At 39.3% G+C, this 19,104-nt stretch overlaps 1 protein-coding gene across 2 annotated transcripts in view; it reads left to right on the forward strand.

The window, feature by feature from the left end:
• Positions 1 to 2,744: 2,744 nt before the first annotated feature.
• Positions 2,745 to 19,104, forward strand: part of LOC131237573 (methionine aminopeptidase 1B, chloroplastic) — a 41,246-nt gene continuing 24,886 nt past the window's right edge. Inside the window, exons 1-5 of one of the 2 annotated variants that reach the window (XR_009167317.1) lie at positions 2,745 to 3,022; positions 11,268 to 11,346; positions 12,170 to 12,407; positions 15,685 to 15,846; positions 15,953 to 15,994. Coding sequence is in view for 1 of the 2 variants with exons in the window: in XM_058235408.1 (XP_058091391.1) it covers positions 2,884 to 3,022; positions 11,268 to 11,346; positions 12,170 to 12,407; positions 15,685 to 15,846; positions 15,953 to 15,994 (660 nt within the window). In the remaining variant the exon portion in view is untranslated. The remainder of the gene's footprint in view (positions 3,023 to 11,267; positions 11,347 to 12,169; positions 12,408 to 15,684; positions 15,847 to 15,952; positions 15,995 to 19,104) is intronic. The other variant, XM_058235408.1, reaches the window with a different exon arrangement.

Here is a 19,104-nt window from a genome sequence, read left to right on the forward strand (position 1 = left end):
CCAATGACATGCTTTTTAAATGTTGAAATGACCAAAATGTCCTCATCTACTTTTTCCTTTTAAAGAGTAAAGTTCAGAATTGTGGGGTCCACATGTTGGTATGACATCCAACCCTTCCGATAAGTGCATAATAAGATAAATAAAAAAAATTAGGTAATCTAATCAATAGTGGGCCACAACCATAAAAAACAATAACACCATCCATAAAAATAAAAATGCACTACGGCCCACTTGATGTTGGAACCGCATGATTTTTAGTTTATCTCTGATAATCGTGATAATGTGTACTTGCTGAACCCGTTGGAGGTCGCACACAAAGTACGGGGGCCTAGAAAATAAAAGTAGACAAGTGTGATTGGCCATCTCATCCATTGGCTTTCTAATTATTTGGTAACATATATTTGGTGGTAATTGATAATAATTTCACATTTTTGGTGTGTTTGGCATTATGTAACCGTTGGTAAATAAAAAGCAGCTTTTTGTTGTGTGTTGCAAAATCCTTCTATTTTTCTGTGAATCCATTCGACTTAGTATGAATTACCTTTGTTGGCTACTTTTTTTAAGGCAGGAGAGTTGCAAGAGGATTAAAAGTGTTACTAAGCTACTAAATTTTAATATACATAACACATTGATGATACCCTAAAACAATTCAATAACTAGTAAGATAAGTCAAGTACACTAATAGAATAACTTATCTTAGTTTCTACTTATTAAGAAGATACATATGTTTGGTAAACAATCTACTTATTAGTGTTTCCTCTCTTTCATGTCTCTTATGCTTTTTTTAGCAACTTACGAAAATTAGAAAAGCTAAAGAAATTAATTGAAGTGATCAAGTACTTTAAGTAGAAAAGCTACGTATAACTAATCGTAAATCAAACTTACTTATTTGAAATAAGTCACCTACCTACTATTGTAAATAGAAAAAGTAACTTTTTTGGTGATATCCAAATGAGCCCTAAATATCTTAAAAATTTTTAATGCATTTTAGTTACACGGACCAAACATAAAATTTGAATTATACAAAATTCCAATTATTGGTTGTCGAACACAGAGTTGGGCATTGGTCCAGATGGGATCGGATTGGGTCCAACTCGGTCTGATCCAAAATCTCAATGGCCTGACCTGAATTCGATCCGATCCGGGGCCAAGTTCGGGTCACCTGACTTGGACCAATCCGAAACGTGCTTTGCCTGATCTGATTTGAGTCCGACTCAGTCAAGGAAACTGAGTCGGATCGGATTGGGCACAGTTCAGATCGGATTGGGCACGGTTTGGATCGATCTAGATTATTATTATTATTTTTATTGAAAAAATAAATTAAATGGTTGAATATATGTATATGAGAGAATATGCACCGATAGAAGAAAAATCAACGTGGAATAAATCCAAAGACTGAAAAGGAGACTGACTCAAGAGTGGCAAGAAGAAGTTTCCATCGCATTGCGATTTGGAAGCAGTTAAAAGCCTTAGATGAGGATTCTGGTTTGAATGTTAGGAAATGAGATGATGAAGAAGAAAAGTCAAATTACAACTCTTCCTTCTCGAAAGATAGAAACCTATTTCATGTAGTAATGAAAACCCTCGTTTCCTATTTAAAATAGAACTCTTGCATAAATATATGGAGTCCATTCTGCATATACCTGCTGAAGGGAAACGACGTTTCACCGGCATCACCGGCGTCTTAGCCATCTATCGATGGATACCTGTTCTTTCTGTGGAAAGGGAAACAAGGGAGTGACTCTGGATCGGGTCGGATTGGATCGGTCCGAATCCATTCGGATCAGATTTTGGATCGGAACGGTCTGGATCCACCCCGACCCAAACTCAATCGGAAATTCATTCAGATCTGAAGTACTCAACTTGATCCTGATCGATGTAAGCCATCGGTTCGGGTCGGATCGGGTCTGATCGGGTTGGATCCATTGGATTGGATCTGTTTGCCCAGCTCTACGAACACACGATAATCATTTCAATTCAGAACAATTCCATGATAATAATTATTTGAATTTTATTTCATACCAAATACAAGTTATAAAAGTGCATTTGACTCTAGTTACATACTTGAGAATTATTACATGTCAGATGTTAGGTTAAATTAAATAGATTGAATTGTGGAATCTACTGTTCTAAGCCACATTCCCAAAATCAGCTTCTTCTTCTTATTTTTTTCTTTTTTTTTTTTTTAAATTTTAATAACAATCCTAACCTTTGATTCATAAACACTTGTCTTTCGAGACAGGACAATTGGATATTTTCATTTTTAACCATCAAACAAAATTTCCACCAATCTATGGTACAGATCATTCAATAAGATTGTTTTTTTTTTTTTCATCATACGCCTAGGAAGCACAATTTGGACAGTTTAATTTAACTTAATTGCATGATAATTATGCAATTCCTGAGTAATTTCTGGGTGCCAGCGTATCATCCATCGGACTGCCAGAGTATCAGAGTTGATACTCTGCAAGAGTGTGGTAGATGGTACTTAGCACTCATATATGGTATAAGTAGCAAATATTAGATAAAATTATACCGTCCAAAACTCGGGGCCAATTTAGATTGATCTTATTCTAAAATTTTCGCAATAATTAAGTGAACTTAATCTCTGATTAGTGGGTACTTTCTCATTAAAATCTGTCCGTTGTTTTTGCATTTTGCCTGTCCGTTGATGTCCATCAATCTTCTAGTTAAAAAACTTAAATCCCATAAAATCGATCCAAATCAATTCCTACACTATAAAGTACGTTCCTCTATATATTCCACGATTGCAAGTTCTTAGGCCTGTTTATCAACCATCACGCTCTGCCCGAGTATCAAAGCTTTTCTCTGTTGTTTTTCCGCCCCTGACTCTCTCATCTGCAGAAAAACAAAACAACGGTCATGGCTTCTTCTCTCTCCCTCTTCTCTTCCTTCACAGGCCAAACCTCCTTATCATCTTCCTCCTCTTCTTCTTGCTATTCTTCTTCCACTCTTGTCTCAGGCTCTCAACTATCCTTCTCACCATCTCCACTTCTTTCAGGTATTTCAACAAACACCTTCGCTACCAAACGCACTTCCTATCTTTTTTCTCGTTTCCTTTTATTTTAATCTTCTTATATTCTTATCACATACTCTCCTTCAATCATCGGATGGATTTGTTATTTATTTTGGAGGAAATCTGTTATTGTTGCGATATCTGTTTAGTTGAAACCAGTTATGCAATTCACTAGACAAAAATGGCTTTCATTTCATTTGGAATATGGATAGGGCTGAAAGTGGGCCGGGCCTAGGCTAACCTGGCTCACATTGCTCCGGACCTGAGGGCCTGTGACTAATCAACCCGGGCCTAGGCTTGGGTAGGCAGAAAAGTCCTAATCAAACGGTCTGGCTCATTTTGCACAACTGGCTCATTTTGCACAATTAGTCTGTGTACTTGGTTAGCGGAATGGTCTGGCCCCGCTAGTGGGCTGGTGTGGGCCTGGGTGCTGATGATTAGCTCATTGGCTGTGCTTGGACAAGCTGTGGCCAGTCCATCCCAGCCGATTTGCGCCCCCAATTTGTGGTCACTTGTTTAAGGAGAGTGGCCACCTTTGGTGACCTGGGCCCATGGCCCTTTTTCCAGTTATGAACTCCCCTGTGAGTTGTTTTGTTGAGATCCTAATCATAGTATTACAATAGATGGGCCAAAAGGTTGTCTAGCGCCATTCGGGTTTTCCTTTTGCACAAGTGGGACAGACGAGCTTCATGGTTTAATTATCCAAATAATAGGCATTATAGGCACCAATGTGGATGGCCGATGGCCGATGGACAGATTGAAGAATTCTAACCATTCGATAGGTGGTCAACTAATATTCTAGGTTTGGTCATCATTCTTTTGAGTCTCATAAGAAACTTGTTCCTTCATTGTCAAATGTGCACTTAATAAACTGTGAGGCATGTTGGCTAGAGAAACATGGTGGGCTTACTTATTTGCCTAGAGTGGTTAATTGTAATTATGCCCATTTCCCTTGGTTCATTCTGATGTGTGAGGCCCTATTCGGGTGCCTAGTTTGAATAAATTTCAGCACTTCGTTACATTTATCAATGACTTTTCTTGTATGACATGGGTGTTTATGATGCAGGATAGATATGAAGTGGTTTATATGTTTAGATTGTTTCATGCTAATATTAAAACTCAATTCAAATTAGAGATCCAATTCCTTTGTTCTGATAATCCCTTAGAATATTTGTCTAATACTTTTCATGATTACCTAAACTCTGTTGGCATTACCTATCAAACATCATGTGCCTACACACCCCATTAAAAAAGGGGTTGCAGAAAGAAAAAATCATCATCTCCTTGAGGCGGCGAGGTCTCTTTTGACTCGCATGAATGTTCACAAGTGCTTTTGGAGTTATGCGATCCATACACTTGTCATTTAATTAACCGACAACCATCATTCATTCTTTATGGGCAAACACCCCTTCTGTGTCCCATTCTAGTGTATTATTGACCTTGGTTCATTTGCGAGGTTCATACATGAGTGACAAGCTGGGCATGATTGACATATATGCTCAGTGTTCGAAATATCGATACTATTGGCCGATATTATCGGTATCGCACCATTGCGAGACGATACACCCCCGATAACCACCGGAAGATACCAAAAAATTCAAAATCCCAATATCGGCCGATATATCGTCGATATCGCACGATATATCGACGATATGGCGAGATTTCCTCTCCATTATCGTCGGAGACAAATGCACGGACAGAAAATCGGATCCGGCTTGTGGAGAATTAAAAAAAAAATTGAATTAGAAAAAAAGAAAAGAAATCGGAGCGTACCTGGCTGGAGGTGGGCCACTCGACAGGTAAGTAGGATTTTCTGCAAATTTTCTTCAACTTCCCCCTTTCTTGGAGATTCCGGCGAGGAATCAGGCCGTGGTCGACATTTCTGGGTCACAGGAGAGAAATCTATCGACGTCCGAAGAAATCCAAGCGAAATCCGGAGAAATCCTCTCCGAAATGTCGAGAAATCATCGTGAGATCTGAAATTTCCTGGATTTGGGCGAGATTTTAGGGTTCCGGCCTTCCAGAACCCTCTCTGTGTCAAAAAACAAGAGCGTCCGAGCCCTCTTTAAGTGATTTTGGGTTGGGTGGTGTACCGCACACCACTGAGTGTTGACGTCATCAAGTGTTGTGGGTCCCATCATAAGGCATGCATTATATACAAACCGTTCTTCCATTTGGCGAGCTCGTTGTAAGGCTTGAGCCGAAAAATAAGACAGATCCAGAGAACAAGTGGACCACACTGCAAACAACAGACAATAGTGGGAGATTGAACGTCTACCATTGAAACCCTTTTGAGGTCAGAGAAGTTTTGGATAAATATGATATTTATTTTTCCTCTTCATCCAGCTCTGTGTGACCTCGTGAACAGATTGGATGGAAAATAAAAGTCATGGTGGGCCCTACGAATGTTTTAACAGTGAGAATCACTGTCCCACTGCTATTTGTGGTGTGGTCCACTTGAGCTTTGGATATTAATTGTTTTTTGGCTCATGATCTAAAATAATCTCTCCAAATGGTTGAACGGTGTGGATATAATAAATATATTATTGTGGGGCCATCTAACATTAAATCTGGTCCAAAAGGAAGCGGATTGGCTAGTGTACCACACGAGGACGCGGATTGCGTACTACCCCCGCCCGTCCCTAGCTCCGAACGGGCAGGTCTGTGGTCGGGCCCACTGTGATGTATCTGTACATCCAAACCGTCAATCCCTTTTCTCATATTATTTTAAGGTATGAGTACGAAAATGAGGCATATCCAACGCTCAAGTGGACCACACCAAATAATAAGCTTGCATTAAAATGCACTAAGCATTAAATGTCAGTGGGATTAAATGCAAGAGTCATTTTGTAGGGCCCACCATAATGTTTATTTTCCATCCAATCTGTTCATAAAGTCACAAAGACATGAATTAAGAGGAAAAACAAATTTATATTGATCCAAAACTTCCGTGAACCCATAAAGGGTTTCAATGGCAGACGTTTAATCCCCCCATTACTTTTTTCAGTGTGGTCCACTTGATCGTTAGATCTATCTTATTTTTCGTCTCAAGTGGACTATACTCAAGGAAACAATGGTAGTTGAACACAGTACCATTAAAAACTTTTTAGGGTGCACCTTGATTTTCCCTATATTTTATTAGGCACTTAATTTGTTGATAACTTCACATAAGTTTGAATGAAGAGAAAAAACAATTATTAGCTTGATCTAACCTTTTGTGGCCCACTAATGGTCAATCATCATTGTTTCCTATGGTATGGTCCACTTGATTATTGGATCTACTTCATTTTTTTTGAATAATGTCCTAAAATGATATGAAAAAACGGATGGATGGGGTGGATACTGAATATAGTTGTCATAGTTCAATCGCACAACGCATATCTTAGTACAATATACAAAGGAAACCTATTATGTCCATTTCTTTTTTGAGATTTTATGATTTAAAAGTGTGTATTAGGGTCTTTTTAAATAATCCCTGAAGTTTCATTGAAAAAATCAACAATTATCTTAATGTTTCCCCATGTTTCCCAAAAGTGTGATAAATTATGCGATACAACGATATATCCCATGCGACAACCGATACGTATCTGTATCCCAAGGGTGCGATATATTGTGCGATACCGATATTTCGAACACTGTATATGCTACAGCTTGAGGGTTAGTGTTGAAATGGTTGTGTATTTGGGATATGGGCCTATGGGTTGATGGGATTATTTCCGTGTATTATTGAGCTTTGGGCCTAGATTGCATTTTAGGCTTGGGCCCCTTTATCATACATAGTTTTCACACAGATTGAGTGTTAATAAAAGCAAGGAGAGAAGATAAGGGTTTGCTAATATGCCATTCTCACTTCTCTCTCTTCATTCCTCTTCTCCTTCTCTTTTCTCCTTCTCTTCACATCTCTCTCTCTCTCTCTCTCTATCTCTTTCTCTCTCTCCCCATTTTCCTCCACTTTTTGCTAGGGAGAACTTTTATGGATAGTGCACGCTATCCACCTTGGACCCACCGTCGGTTGGACGTTGTCCCTGGCTTTGGGTGTTAATAAAAGCAAGGAGAGATTGAGTGTTAACAAAAGCAAGGAGCGAATATTAGGGTTTGCTAATACGAACCCTCTCCTCATGCCATTCTCACTTCTCTCTCTCTCGTCATTCCTCTTCTCCATCTCTCTTTTCTCCTACTCATCACGTCTCTTTCTTCTCTCTCCTTCTTCTCGTATTTCCTCCTCTTCTACTAGAGAGAACTTGTATGGACAGTGCACGCTATCCACCTTGGACCCACCGTCGGTTGGACATTGTCCCTAGCTTTGGGACTACCATTTCATACCAATTTACAAGATGTTTAAGAGAGAAAATGGAGCAATGGTTCACATTCATCCAAGAAAAAAGGCCAATATCTCTAGGTTTATTTTTTCGGGGAGTAGACAATTTGTGGTAGGGCTCATGATATAAATGGTTTGGATTGTTGACCTATGGATCCACTTGTAGAAATTAGAAACGTGGATGGTACAATACATATGCTTGGGTCCAGCTAGAATCTTTTTATTTATTTATTTATTTATTTTGGGTTGGTCAGGGGTGTTGGTAGTGGGGAAGCTTGCCTGGGCTTGTTGCAACCCTACTTAAAGTTTATAAGTTAGAAGTTACATGTGACGCATGGTGCTTAACAATATGGTGTCTTTTAATTAAACAAATGAAATAAATTGATAATTAAAACATTAAAAAGAAAGGAAACTAGAAAAATTGTTCTCATAGATAGAAGCTAGTTACTAGTACTAAAAACTAACAAATAATTGATTAGCAAAGATCAAAAGTTACACATAATAACCATAACTTTTTATTTGCATCACTCGCTCTCTTAAAAAAATAAATAGAGAATCCAAAAAAAAAAAAAGAAAAAAAAAATAGAGAGAACAAAAGAGCAAAAGGAACTACAAAAATCATGCTTTTTAGTTATGTGGGTCATGATAATTATGCTGGAAAATGAATAGAATCTACAAAGTGAGGGAAATCTTTATGAGTAATTTCTTTAACAACAAGAGAGTAGAGAAGGTTGAGAATTAGGAGTGGGTGATCTTCAACTTGACAAAAGAAACTCACACAACAAAAGAAAACAAAATTGGAAAAGTGATACCGGATGGAATGATTTAACCTAATATGATGCCATGAAATTAAAAGATAGATTAACTAGAGCAATGAAACGACAAAATAAAGCTAATTTACTATAAATTCAGAAATTTTAGAGTTACGACATGTCCAAATTAAAGCCTATGACAGTCTTGCAATGCGAATCTCATCAATTACTGATTAACTAGGACCTTTGGGAGATATAACTCCCATCTTAACATAGGGTTAAATCTGAATTCAATAGAAATCATGTGTCTTGTGTGAGTTTTGACATGTTAGGGCGGCTTAAAAGCTAGGGAATGTGGGAAATGGGTTTGGGGTATCTAGGCTTAGAGGAATTAATATTGGAACATTAAGGTTGAAGTTTTGGGAGGTTTCGGGTTGGGATTTCAGATTTTGGGTTTAAGGGATTTAAGATTTAGGGTTTCTAGAATTGGGATTATGGGTTTCAGGCTATGGGAATTAGAGATTTATGATTTGGACAAGAGATTTTGGAATTTGAAAATTTTAGGGTGAGGATTTTGGTGAAATTAGTTTAGGGGTTTTAAAGAGGGTTTTGAGAACTAGAGTTTTGAAAACTAGGTTTGGATGGATTAAGGGTTGTAGAAAGAAGAAGAATGAAGGTTTAAAAGAAGAAGAAAGAAGAAAAAGAAAGAAGAAGAAAAGAAGAAGAAAGAAGAAAAAGAAAGAAGAAGAGATGAAGAAGGAAGAAAAAAAGAAGATGAGAGAAGATGATACATTGTTGAGGAGAGAGAAAAATAGAAAAGATAACTAGGGAATCGCTCCCCGTGGTTTCGTACCACCAATCCAATCATAAGATGAAATTTTGCTCAATCTCAAAGCAAAAGGTGAGAAATCTCTTTCATTCATAACATGTATATTGGCTAGGGTGGGGACGTCCAACCCTTTATAGTCTCAAAAAAGACTTCTTACAAAAAGGCATTCTCTGATAAGATTCTCAACATAAAGATGCTTAATGAATTAAAAGTTGTTCCTAACTCTCTAATTTTAATATAAGTATGATATATGCTAAAATAACAAAACATGTAAACAAACTAAACAACAAATTATTTTGTGGCCCATGGGGTCCACGATCAAGATGTTCGATGATGATGATCTAATTGTCAGAATGGTCCATGGTTGAAATCTGACGATCCGATCATCGTGTCCACTCGATCCAACGGTCCAATGTGTTCATCAAGATCCCATATGCAGTCCACGTACATCTTCCTAGCGTGGAGTCCTCAAATATGCACGAACACGTATGTGGAATCTTCAACGTGGCTAGGAATGTGAATTGGGCTAAGTGGGCCCCATGTAATGGTCGTCTAGCCATAAGGAGACTAGCTCAACCCTCCTCATTTGGTATGGTGCTCGGATGTCCTCATCAGAAAGATGAAAGGAAAACTTTGTGGGGATTATGTTTGGATACCTCACTTAAAGTGTCCAACACACATCACTTCCAATGACACCACTAGGACAGTTTGTCCATACAGATTTTGAAGTGTCTTTTTGTGTCCAGGAGTGTCGAAGTGTCCCGAAGTGTCGGCATATCTACAGTGTGGAAGTGTCCAGTTAACACTGCTGGAGCCAGTCTTTTGGTAATACAGACCGTTCATCAGGTTGTCTCCATTATTGATGGACTATCTATGGAGATTTCTGCCATCCAAGAATCATAATTGTCCAATTTGTGGCCAGCAACTGAATTGTTTGCCCCATCTTTATTCAATGGTAGAAGAATTTCAACCATGGGGCCAATATTTTCAACAGTGAAGATCTTTGGGGCATGACTGATTTATGAAGGAGCCCACCAGATGAAAGGTCTTGGGCATGTAAATGTGGAGCCTGCCTTTAAAAAAAAAAAGAAGAAGAAAGAAAGAAAGAAGCAGTTATGTTCCGCTGAGCATTGTATGTTTCCAGGACAAGTTAATCCAAAGATTGAAGCTAAGCTGTCCATGCAGAATGGCAGCCAAAATGGCACTCTAGAAGACTACACATTCATTGTACGGCTTTTTGGGAAAATTATGATTTAGTGATTACAAGTCTACAGCTACCTTTAACTAAAAAAAGTCACAACACCTGTTATAATGGGAAAGGTCATTCTCCATTGTGTGACAAAAAAATGCCTGTTAAAATAATATCCATTATTTTGAAGCTAACAGCCATTATATAATGGAATTATGGTCACTTTACGGAAGTTGTTTTCTAACTGTAACTGTGGTATGCTTAGTTTCATAAAGCTGTTTTCAGGAGTTGTATGTTGTTGCCTTGTTGGTTTTGATTTTCTGAATTTCCATACCAGAAAGTTATGAACAACATACATGCACATGAATCCCAATGTAGATATATTGTAGTGAGGTCAGAAAAAATAGGAAACTTGCTTTTGGAATGCTATGTGGCATACTGTTATGATGCTGATGTTTTGAAGAGTTATGGTTGGTCTCTCTTACTCCCTCTGTTAGAAATTGCATGAAGATGGAGCCTTCTACTCATTTGATTCATCTCATGTAACTTGGACGTCCACATGTGTGCCAATATTGGACATGGTAGCTTGTAAAACTCAGATTGGTTGATGTTTCAACACAAATATTTAAAATAGTAAAATAATATAGTGTTTAGTATATTATAATGTCAATTGTAACCTTAATAAGTTGATATTGTGTAATAACCGGATTATAGCTTCCTTAACTTTGGGTAGCTGGGCTCCAAACTGCTGCAATTATGTTGCCTTCGAGTTGGGCTTGAAAGAAATGTATCTGCAATTTGACAGCTAATTCCCCAAATCACTTGTGCATCCAGATGCAGCCTAAGCATTTTTAAGTATCTCTAGCTGGTTAATCATTGTCATTACCTTGGTTTGCATTAGTAGGAGCTGAAACTAATTGCATTGCACACCTCACAACTACTATGCAAAATCACCCACGAACACGAGCATATGACTAAGCCTACCAACATAATTTTTAAACTCTTATTTGCTTAATGCTACCATTTAATAAATAATATTCTGTGATGTTTCTTTTTTTTTGAATGGTTAATATTCTGTCACTGCAAAATGTAGTATCATTTCTAAGCCTAAACGAGTTCCATTTTAATTTCGTGTTCTTTAGGGAATACAAAAATACAGAAGCGCGTCGTCATCAAATCGAGGAAGATATCAGGGCTGGAGGAGGCCATGCGAATTAGGAGGTATGTCAATTTGGTACTAGATTCAGAAGTATCTTGATTAGGACAGAACTTGAAAGCTAAGGAATTAAAAGTTGTTGAAATCAAGTCTACAGTCTGAGCTTACCCTGTTTTGTTTATAATGAGCCAAGTAGCCCCTCAAAACATGCACATCCTGGGACAAATCAACACAGTCTGAGTTTACCCTGTTTTGAAACCGTATAATTCAGTTTTGGTTTCAGCTTCCAGGTGGGTCATGCTCAAGAATTGAGTTTTATAACCTTAATTGAAAAGAAATAACGAGGCATGTCTCTCAATAGTTTGTCAACTTTAGTTTAGGATTTTGCAATTTATGCATTTTTGTGAGTAGATGCCAAGCTTTTCACATCAGTGCCAAGCTTTGCATAGAGAAAAATTAGGATGTTATGTCAATTTCTTTCGGTTAAAGTGAGTTGCTTTTCGTACACCTGGCAAATATGTAAAAGATCTGAACCAATTGTCAGATAGGCCGTACCTTGGATGGGCCATATACTAAAAGTCATATTGATTGTCCAATCCCAGTCCTTTTATTGGAGAACTCTTTGAGGGAAAAAAGGACAGTCAAATTACCTTTGGTTGACTCTCTCTGTAAATATCTATTTCCTGGCCAGATAGAATGGTCAGTGACTTTTGGTCCTCCAATAAGATGGTTAGGATGGTCACATTGATGTGATTTTGGGGTATGGTCCATTCAAGATATTCACTAAATACAGTTTCTAACATGTTTTCGGTGGTGTTTGACACTCACTAGTCAGCTGCACTGCAGAAAGTTTCCCGTTCTAAAATTCATTGACGTGATAACTTGTAGGGAACGTGAGCTTCGAAGTTCAGTAAAGGTAAAGAAAAGGCCTCCATTAAGACGTGGAAAGGTCTCAGCACGTCTTCCTGTGCCAGATCACATTCCAAGACCTCCTTATGTGAATTCAAGCTCATTGCCAGATCTTTCTAAAGAGCACCAAATGCATGATTCTGAGGGCATTGCTCGCATGAAGGCTGCATGTGAGCTTGCTGCTCGTGTCTTGGATTATGCGGGAACTCTGGTTAGGGTGAGGATAATTACAATGTTTATGAAGTTCACAATGCTAGGTTATCATCTGTACTAATTTCTAGAATAGACTGGTTTCAACTGACTTGTTTCTTTGTATTTTATAATTAAAGTTCATGAACCGTATCTGGTAAATTTGCAGTTTTCCCTTCATCTCTTTATCAGAAACTTAATGATTTTATATGGAGAGGAAGGATCTGGTGCTAAATGCTTATATCCAAGTTAGATATCTAGCACTGTATCTCCATATGCATTGCACACCTGCAAGCATCTGTTGTGCCCTCCCATGAGTTGACCCAAAATCAAATTGTTAGGATAGTCCTAGCTGCTGATTGGATGAATGCTGAATGTGTTGGCAATCTGTTCACTAGAAGATCATGTGGGAGAAACAGTTTTCACAAGTCCCATTTGTGGAAATAGTGTCAAATGGCAATAACTTTGTGCATGATGCATCAGGAAAATCAGAAACTAAACTTTTAGTTGAGTGAGATATTTTAAGTGATTATATGTATAAGAAACATCTACAATTATGATTAAGGACCTTGATTACTTGGTAGAAGTATATGTGATGCAAGACAATTAACCACTTGCTCTAAAAGCTCGAACTGTTAGAGCATGGTGAATGAATCCCTTTATCTCATAGCCCAGGCCCCACATCTCATAGGTTAGGACCTCACACGGGCCGCCCACCCCGAGTGTGCCCCTGCATCCCATAGGCAACCCCACTTGAGCCCGGTGTGAAAATGCCCTTGCATTAATCGCCCTCGGTGAGGAGTCTCGAACACGAGACCTCCCGCTTTGATACCACTTTTGATGCCGGACAATTAACCACTTGCTTTAAAAGCTCGAACTGTTAGAGTATGGCGAATCAATCCCTTTATCTCATAGCCCAGGCCCCACATCTCATGAGTTAGGTATTTAGCCGAACCCCCCTTGTGGGCCCCAAATCACATGGGTACTGCCTTACACGAGCCGCCCGCCTCACGTAGGTGGGGTGCGCCTCACACGGGCAACCCACCTTGAGTGTGCCCCTGCATCCCACAGGCAACCCTACTCGAGCCCGGTGTGAAAATGCCCCTGCATTAATATGGCTAGGCATTTGTGCAAATTTTGCCACTTCGACAGTGGTGGGTGAAACATGAAATGATATTGGTTGTTATGTATTTGTGTTACGGAGCCCTGGGAAAGATTGGCCAGAATGTAAAGTACCCGTTATCATCAACTGCTAAGAGCTTGGAGGCGACACTAATGAAAGGAAAAAGCATAGTCATGGATGATTCTAGTGCCATAACATCACAAACTTGAATATGAGATCTTTCCACTTCTGGGAGAATGATAGAGGGGGTAGCTAGTTTCGCCTCTGCACATAGCATAGCATCTTACACTCAAGTTTCATTGATGTTTATTTGGGTTTTAAGGTGCATATGGACAAGGTTGGATATTATTAATTTGTGATGGATGGATCAGATATTTTGGTTTTGTTTAACTATATTTAGATATAGAGAAAGTAAAATCATGTTGGGTATGGGTATGTTGGTTATGGTTTGAGTCTTTGAGAAGTTCTTATATTGAATTTTTAGTGTTTACTGTTAGATTGATGTCTAATCAATGGTTGGGATTGCATCGGGGTTCTAGAGGGTTAGGCTAGGTTTTTCCTATTGTAACTCCTTACGAGGTCTTTGAGAGTTTCCGATGCAGGACAATTAACCACATGCTCTAAAAGCTCGAACTGATAGAACATGGTGAATTAATCCCTTTATCTCATAGCCTAGTCCCTAAATCCATGGGTTAGGTCCTTTGGCTGAAACCTTCTCGTGGGCACCAAATCCATAGGTTAAGTCCTTGGCTAAAACCTTCTTGTGGGCCCCAAATCCATGGGTTCCACCCTCTCGTGGGCCCCAAATCTCATGGGTTCCGTGGGTCGCCCACCCCCAGTGTGCCCCCGCATCCCACAGGTCACCTCACTCGAGCCTGGTGTGAAAATGCCCCCGCATTAATAACCCTAGTGAGGAGTTTCGAATACGAAACCTCCTGCTCTGATACCAATTTGATGCAGGACAATTAACTGCTTGCTTTAAAAGCTCAAACTGATAGAGCATGGTGAATTAATCCCTTTATCTCATAACCCAGACCCCAAATTCATGGGTTAGGTCCTCTGCTGAACCCTCCTCGTGGGCCCCAAATCCATGGGTTTCGCCCCCTCATAGGTCCTAAATCCATGAGATCTGCCTCACACGAGCCACCCGCCTCACATGGGCTCCAAATCTATGGGTTCTGCGGGCCGACCACCCTGAGTGTGCCCTGCATCCCACAGGTCACCCCACTCAGCCCGGTGTGAAAATGCCCCCACATTAGTTTCATTTTTTTAAATCTTTGAATTATCGTGTTAATCAATTCATTTTTCTAGTGAGAGAGTAGTATTCAATATCTCTTTTGGGTTTCAGTTCCTTGTAGAGTTGTGTTCCTTTCCTTCTTTCCTCTCTCGGTATTTCTTCCATTGCTCCTACAATTTCCATTTGCATAAATTGGTAAAGAACATGGAAATTTTTGTTGCCATAGGAATTTGCCCCTAGTTGCAGGAATCTTCTACTTAAGGTGCCACTCCTATTCGGTAATCTGCTCCTCTTCCTGCTTTGGAATTTTGTTCCTGCTTCCTGGTTGTTCACACTTCCTGCACTTGAGAACAATCACTTCCCTACTGCTGCACAGGAATATGCTCCCCCTCTCTAGCTTTCCCTTTGTGCAACGAAGAACTGCTCATGCATGCTAGGTTTCTAGGTTGGATGTTTTGGCTTTACTTTTATTTCGTTTCTAATCAATGCAATTGCCAAATAAATGAAAGTAATACTTCTTCCCAGTTCCTGTTGGTGGACGCATCTAAGTTTTCTTAATAAGGCTTTGTTTGGTGAAGATTTCAGGATATCTATTTGGAGGGCTGCTGTTTGCCACAAGTACCACCTTTGCACTTTCGTTGTTGTTTTACAGGAGGCGCCCCACAAAATGGGTGAATCACTCTTACCCATTCTCCCATTCATCCAATTTTACATGGGGCTTCCTGCAAATGATGAGGGTAGTACTGATGTGGAAGTGTGGGCCCCAGCTTTCCCACAACAGACATATCCAAGAAGCTTACCAAACAAAGCTTAAGTGAACACTTGAATACAAATTTGGTTTTCACTATTTTCTTACTCTGTCCTAAAATGGTTCTTATTCTTTTCTACCTTTTGGATGTTTTTCCATCCTAATATTGCATTTGTGATTTTATTTATTTTTACCAGCCATCCATAACAACAAACGAAATCGACAAAGCAGTGCATCAGATGATCATTGATGCTGGGGCTTATCCTTCACCCCTTGGCTATGGGGGGTTTCCGAAAAGTGTATGCACGTCCGTTAACGAGTGCATGTGTCATGGAATACCTGATTCTAGTCAGCTACGGGTATATACGCTTGCAATTTGTTAGATATTTCACTAGACACTTTCATTGGTGATCTTGGATTGTTCGAGATCTTATCTTTCATGACTGATGATCTCCTCTTGTGCAGAATGGAGACATAATAAACATCGATGTAACTGTCTTCTTGAATGTAAGTTCTCATATGGTGTCCTTCGTTTTTATTCATTTCTTGCATATCAATATGAAAGCTTCTTTTACTTTGTCTACTTCTTGATACTTCACCCTTTAACATAATGCAGATGAGTAATCATTGCATTTAAGTGACACAAAATGAAGAAGCTGATCCTTGAAGTTGTTTCATTTTCTATATGAACATGCTTCTGTACTTTTTCAAGACAATGATGCTTTTATATATTGGTTATTCTCATAAACCCCAAGAGATGGGGATGATCTTAGTCATTATAGTGTATCCAAACTATTAGGTTCTCAGTAGTGATATATACTTCAATCTCCGAATTGGTTTCTAAAGCTATCATGGTATTGTATGGTAGCTTGTTATTCTGCTACTATGATCTGGATGTGAATGTTCATTAGTATTTTGAGTAATTCATTAATATTCTGTAACTTTGGTTGGTAAGAAGCAGCCCTGCGCTGCCATGTGTCCCAACCAGGGGACATTTACCCTCCAAGATAGATGAATAGTGTTCCAGAAGAGTTCCTATACATGCCGATGGCAAGGGATTGGAAGCCCCATTCCTCAGAAACAGACAGACCCCTGCTCAACTAAACTGGCAGGGTTCAATCAGAATGTGGTAGAGGCTGCAGTTGCCTTTGCCTTTCAAAAAGCAGATTGCTCCTCGTCCCAACTAATTCTCAGCACTGATGAGCGTTTGTCACGTGGACACGGACTATAGCCCATCTCTCTCAAGGGGCTAAGTGAGTCTGCTCAGCTGAGAACGTGCATTAGTGTAGGCACCCCACCTAATTTTGGTTGTCTAGACTCTAGATTAATTAACCCCACTATCTTCAAAGAGGTGTCTTCTACCAATTCAACTCTCTGATTTCTGCAGAATTTTATCCAAGTTTCCCTCTACCTAATTGAACCCCAACCTAAGGTCAGATCTAACCCAGAACCTCACCAAAGAAACCCCATTAACCCAAGACATCGGAACCGGGACCTCATAGGAGGTGTTTGACCCAGCACAGCCCAGGTTTGTGGACTACATCCCTTTTAACTTCTGGAGTTTTCCCTTGGGCACAGGAAAAAAAGTTTTTCTGTGTTTCATGGAGTTTCCTCTGAAAGTACTATCCAGAACACACAAAAAGTTTGTGTCCCAGAGAGCTCCCATTTACATAACCATTGATCTGCAGTTTTGGGCTCCAATTAACTGGGTTCCAATACCCAATTTCCCTAATCTTAGGGTCCATTTCAAATCCCTTAAAGTCAGCATTCCAGTGGATCCAGTTTCAGTTCAATCTGGGTTCTGGGTACCATGTTATGAAAACAGAAATGGCTCAGAGATAAGTTGATTGTAGCAATATAGAGAGTTCGCCCAACTTGCATACCTCATATCTCCCCAACCCTTGGGATTCCAACCTCAACGCAAAACCATTAGTTAACTCATCAAATCATCTTTCCAACGAGCCGTAGATCGCTCAAACCTGATGCCTGAGCGCAACATCTGATAAAAAAAACTAAGGGGTGTACAGGCTGATATTCATGCATGAATAATTTGAGAAATTACCGTCATGTCCTTGCAATGAAACAGCAACCCAAATTCCATTTTCCATTAACTCTTTGACCCCATTTTTACCAAAACACCCATCAATTAGTTAGACCCTAAACTACCATCTTTTTCAAATTTATCCTCTAACTGACTTGGATTGTGAAAACAAAAACTACACCTCCCAAACTATACTATCCTTACAAGTGGCAAAATCCTACACATTCAATCTCCAAGCCTCTAGAGACCTCCTAGAACCTTCCTTATCGGCTTTAACCTAATTCCTCCTCAATTCTCCATAATTTGACTCCAAACTTCCCAATTGACAATCCATAACTTGCCACTTGTCACTCATTGAATAACTTGCTACACTTTAGAGCACCCCCCTCCCTCCAAATTACAAGCCTACAACTCCAAACCTCTGTCAATAGAGGCCTCTCTCTCCAAGAGAGGGGTCTTGGCTCTTGAGAATTCTCAGTCCTAAAATACAAGAACAAAATATCCTCCCAACTCAGGCAATTTTCTACAAGAATTCAAAGAAAAAAGAATTTAGAACCATGGAAAAGAAGTGGAATATGGGTTGGGGATTAATAGCGTAGGAAGCTCTTCCCTTTAGGGGCTGAGTAGTATGTCTCTAGTCCTTGGAGTAGCAAGCGATGGCTCTGGTAATCTCTTTCAGTTGAAGTACTCTTTTGCTTTTCTTCTCCTCCCAATTCCCTTCAAGATCAATTGACAAGATCCTCCATGATAAATCCTACATCTCCAACCAAGGAGACCGACCTCATGCTCAAGTGCAATTCAGTTTAAAGATCAAGAAACAAAAGCAATGAGATGATAATGTTGGGGTTATGTGTGTGCTGTAATAGCCAGTTTGACAAGATTGATTATTTTGTTGATTGGAACTTGGTTATTATGTATGCCCTGAAAAGTAAGATTTATGGAGGGGTGCTTTGGAATATAAAGCACTTAAAATTAGTCGGACTAAAACAGAGTATATGAAGTGCAATTTTAGTACCAATAGTAGAGAAGACGAGAAATTAGTTAAGATTGCTAACCAAAAAGTTTCCCAAAATGACCACTCTGGATATCTTGGGTCAATAATTCATGAGAGTCAAGAGATTGAGAAGGATGTTGCCCATAAAATTCAAGCGAGGTGGAAAAAATGGAGATTTGGAGTTTTAAGTGATCATCGTGTACCACTAAAACTGAAAGGGAAATTTTATAGGATAGCTATAAGACCAGCCATGCTTTACGGAACAAAATGTTGTGCAGTTAAGGAACAACATGTTTATAAGATGAGGTTAGCTGAAATGAAGATGTTGAGATGGATGAGTGGCAATACGAGGAAGGATAGAATTAGTAATGAATGTATTTGAGGGAACTTAGGAGTAAGATGAGGGAAAGTTGACTTAGATGGTTTGGTCATGTGCAACAAAGACCAAGAGTTGTTCTAGTTACAAGAAGTGAGTTGATACAAGTTGAAGGCACTAAAGGGGCAAGGGAAAGTCCAAAAAAGAACGTGTGTGGAAGTAGAATGAAAAGACTTCATGACCTATTGTCAAACTAAAGTTATGGC

Source organism: Magnolia sinica, chromosome 2 (genome assembly GCF_029962835.1).
Source record: "Magnolia sinica isolate HGM2019 chromosome 2, MsV1, whole genome shotgun sequence".
In the NCBI taxonomy this organism is placed as follows: domain Eukaryota; kingdom Viridiplantae; phylum Streptophyta; class Magnoliopsida; order Magnoliales; family Magnoliaceae; genus Magnolia; species Magnolia sinica.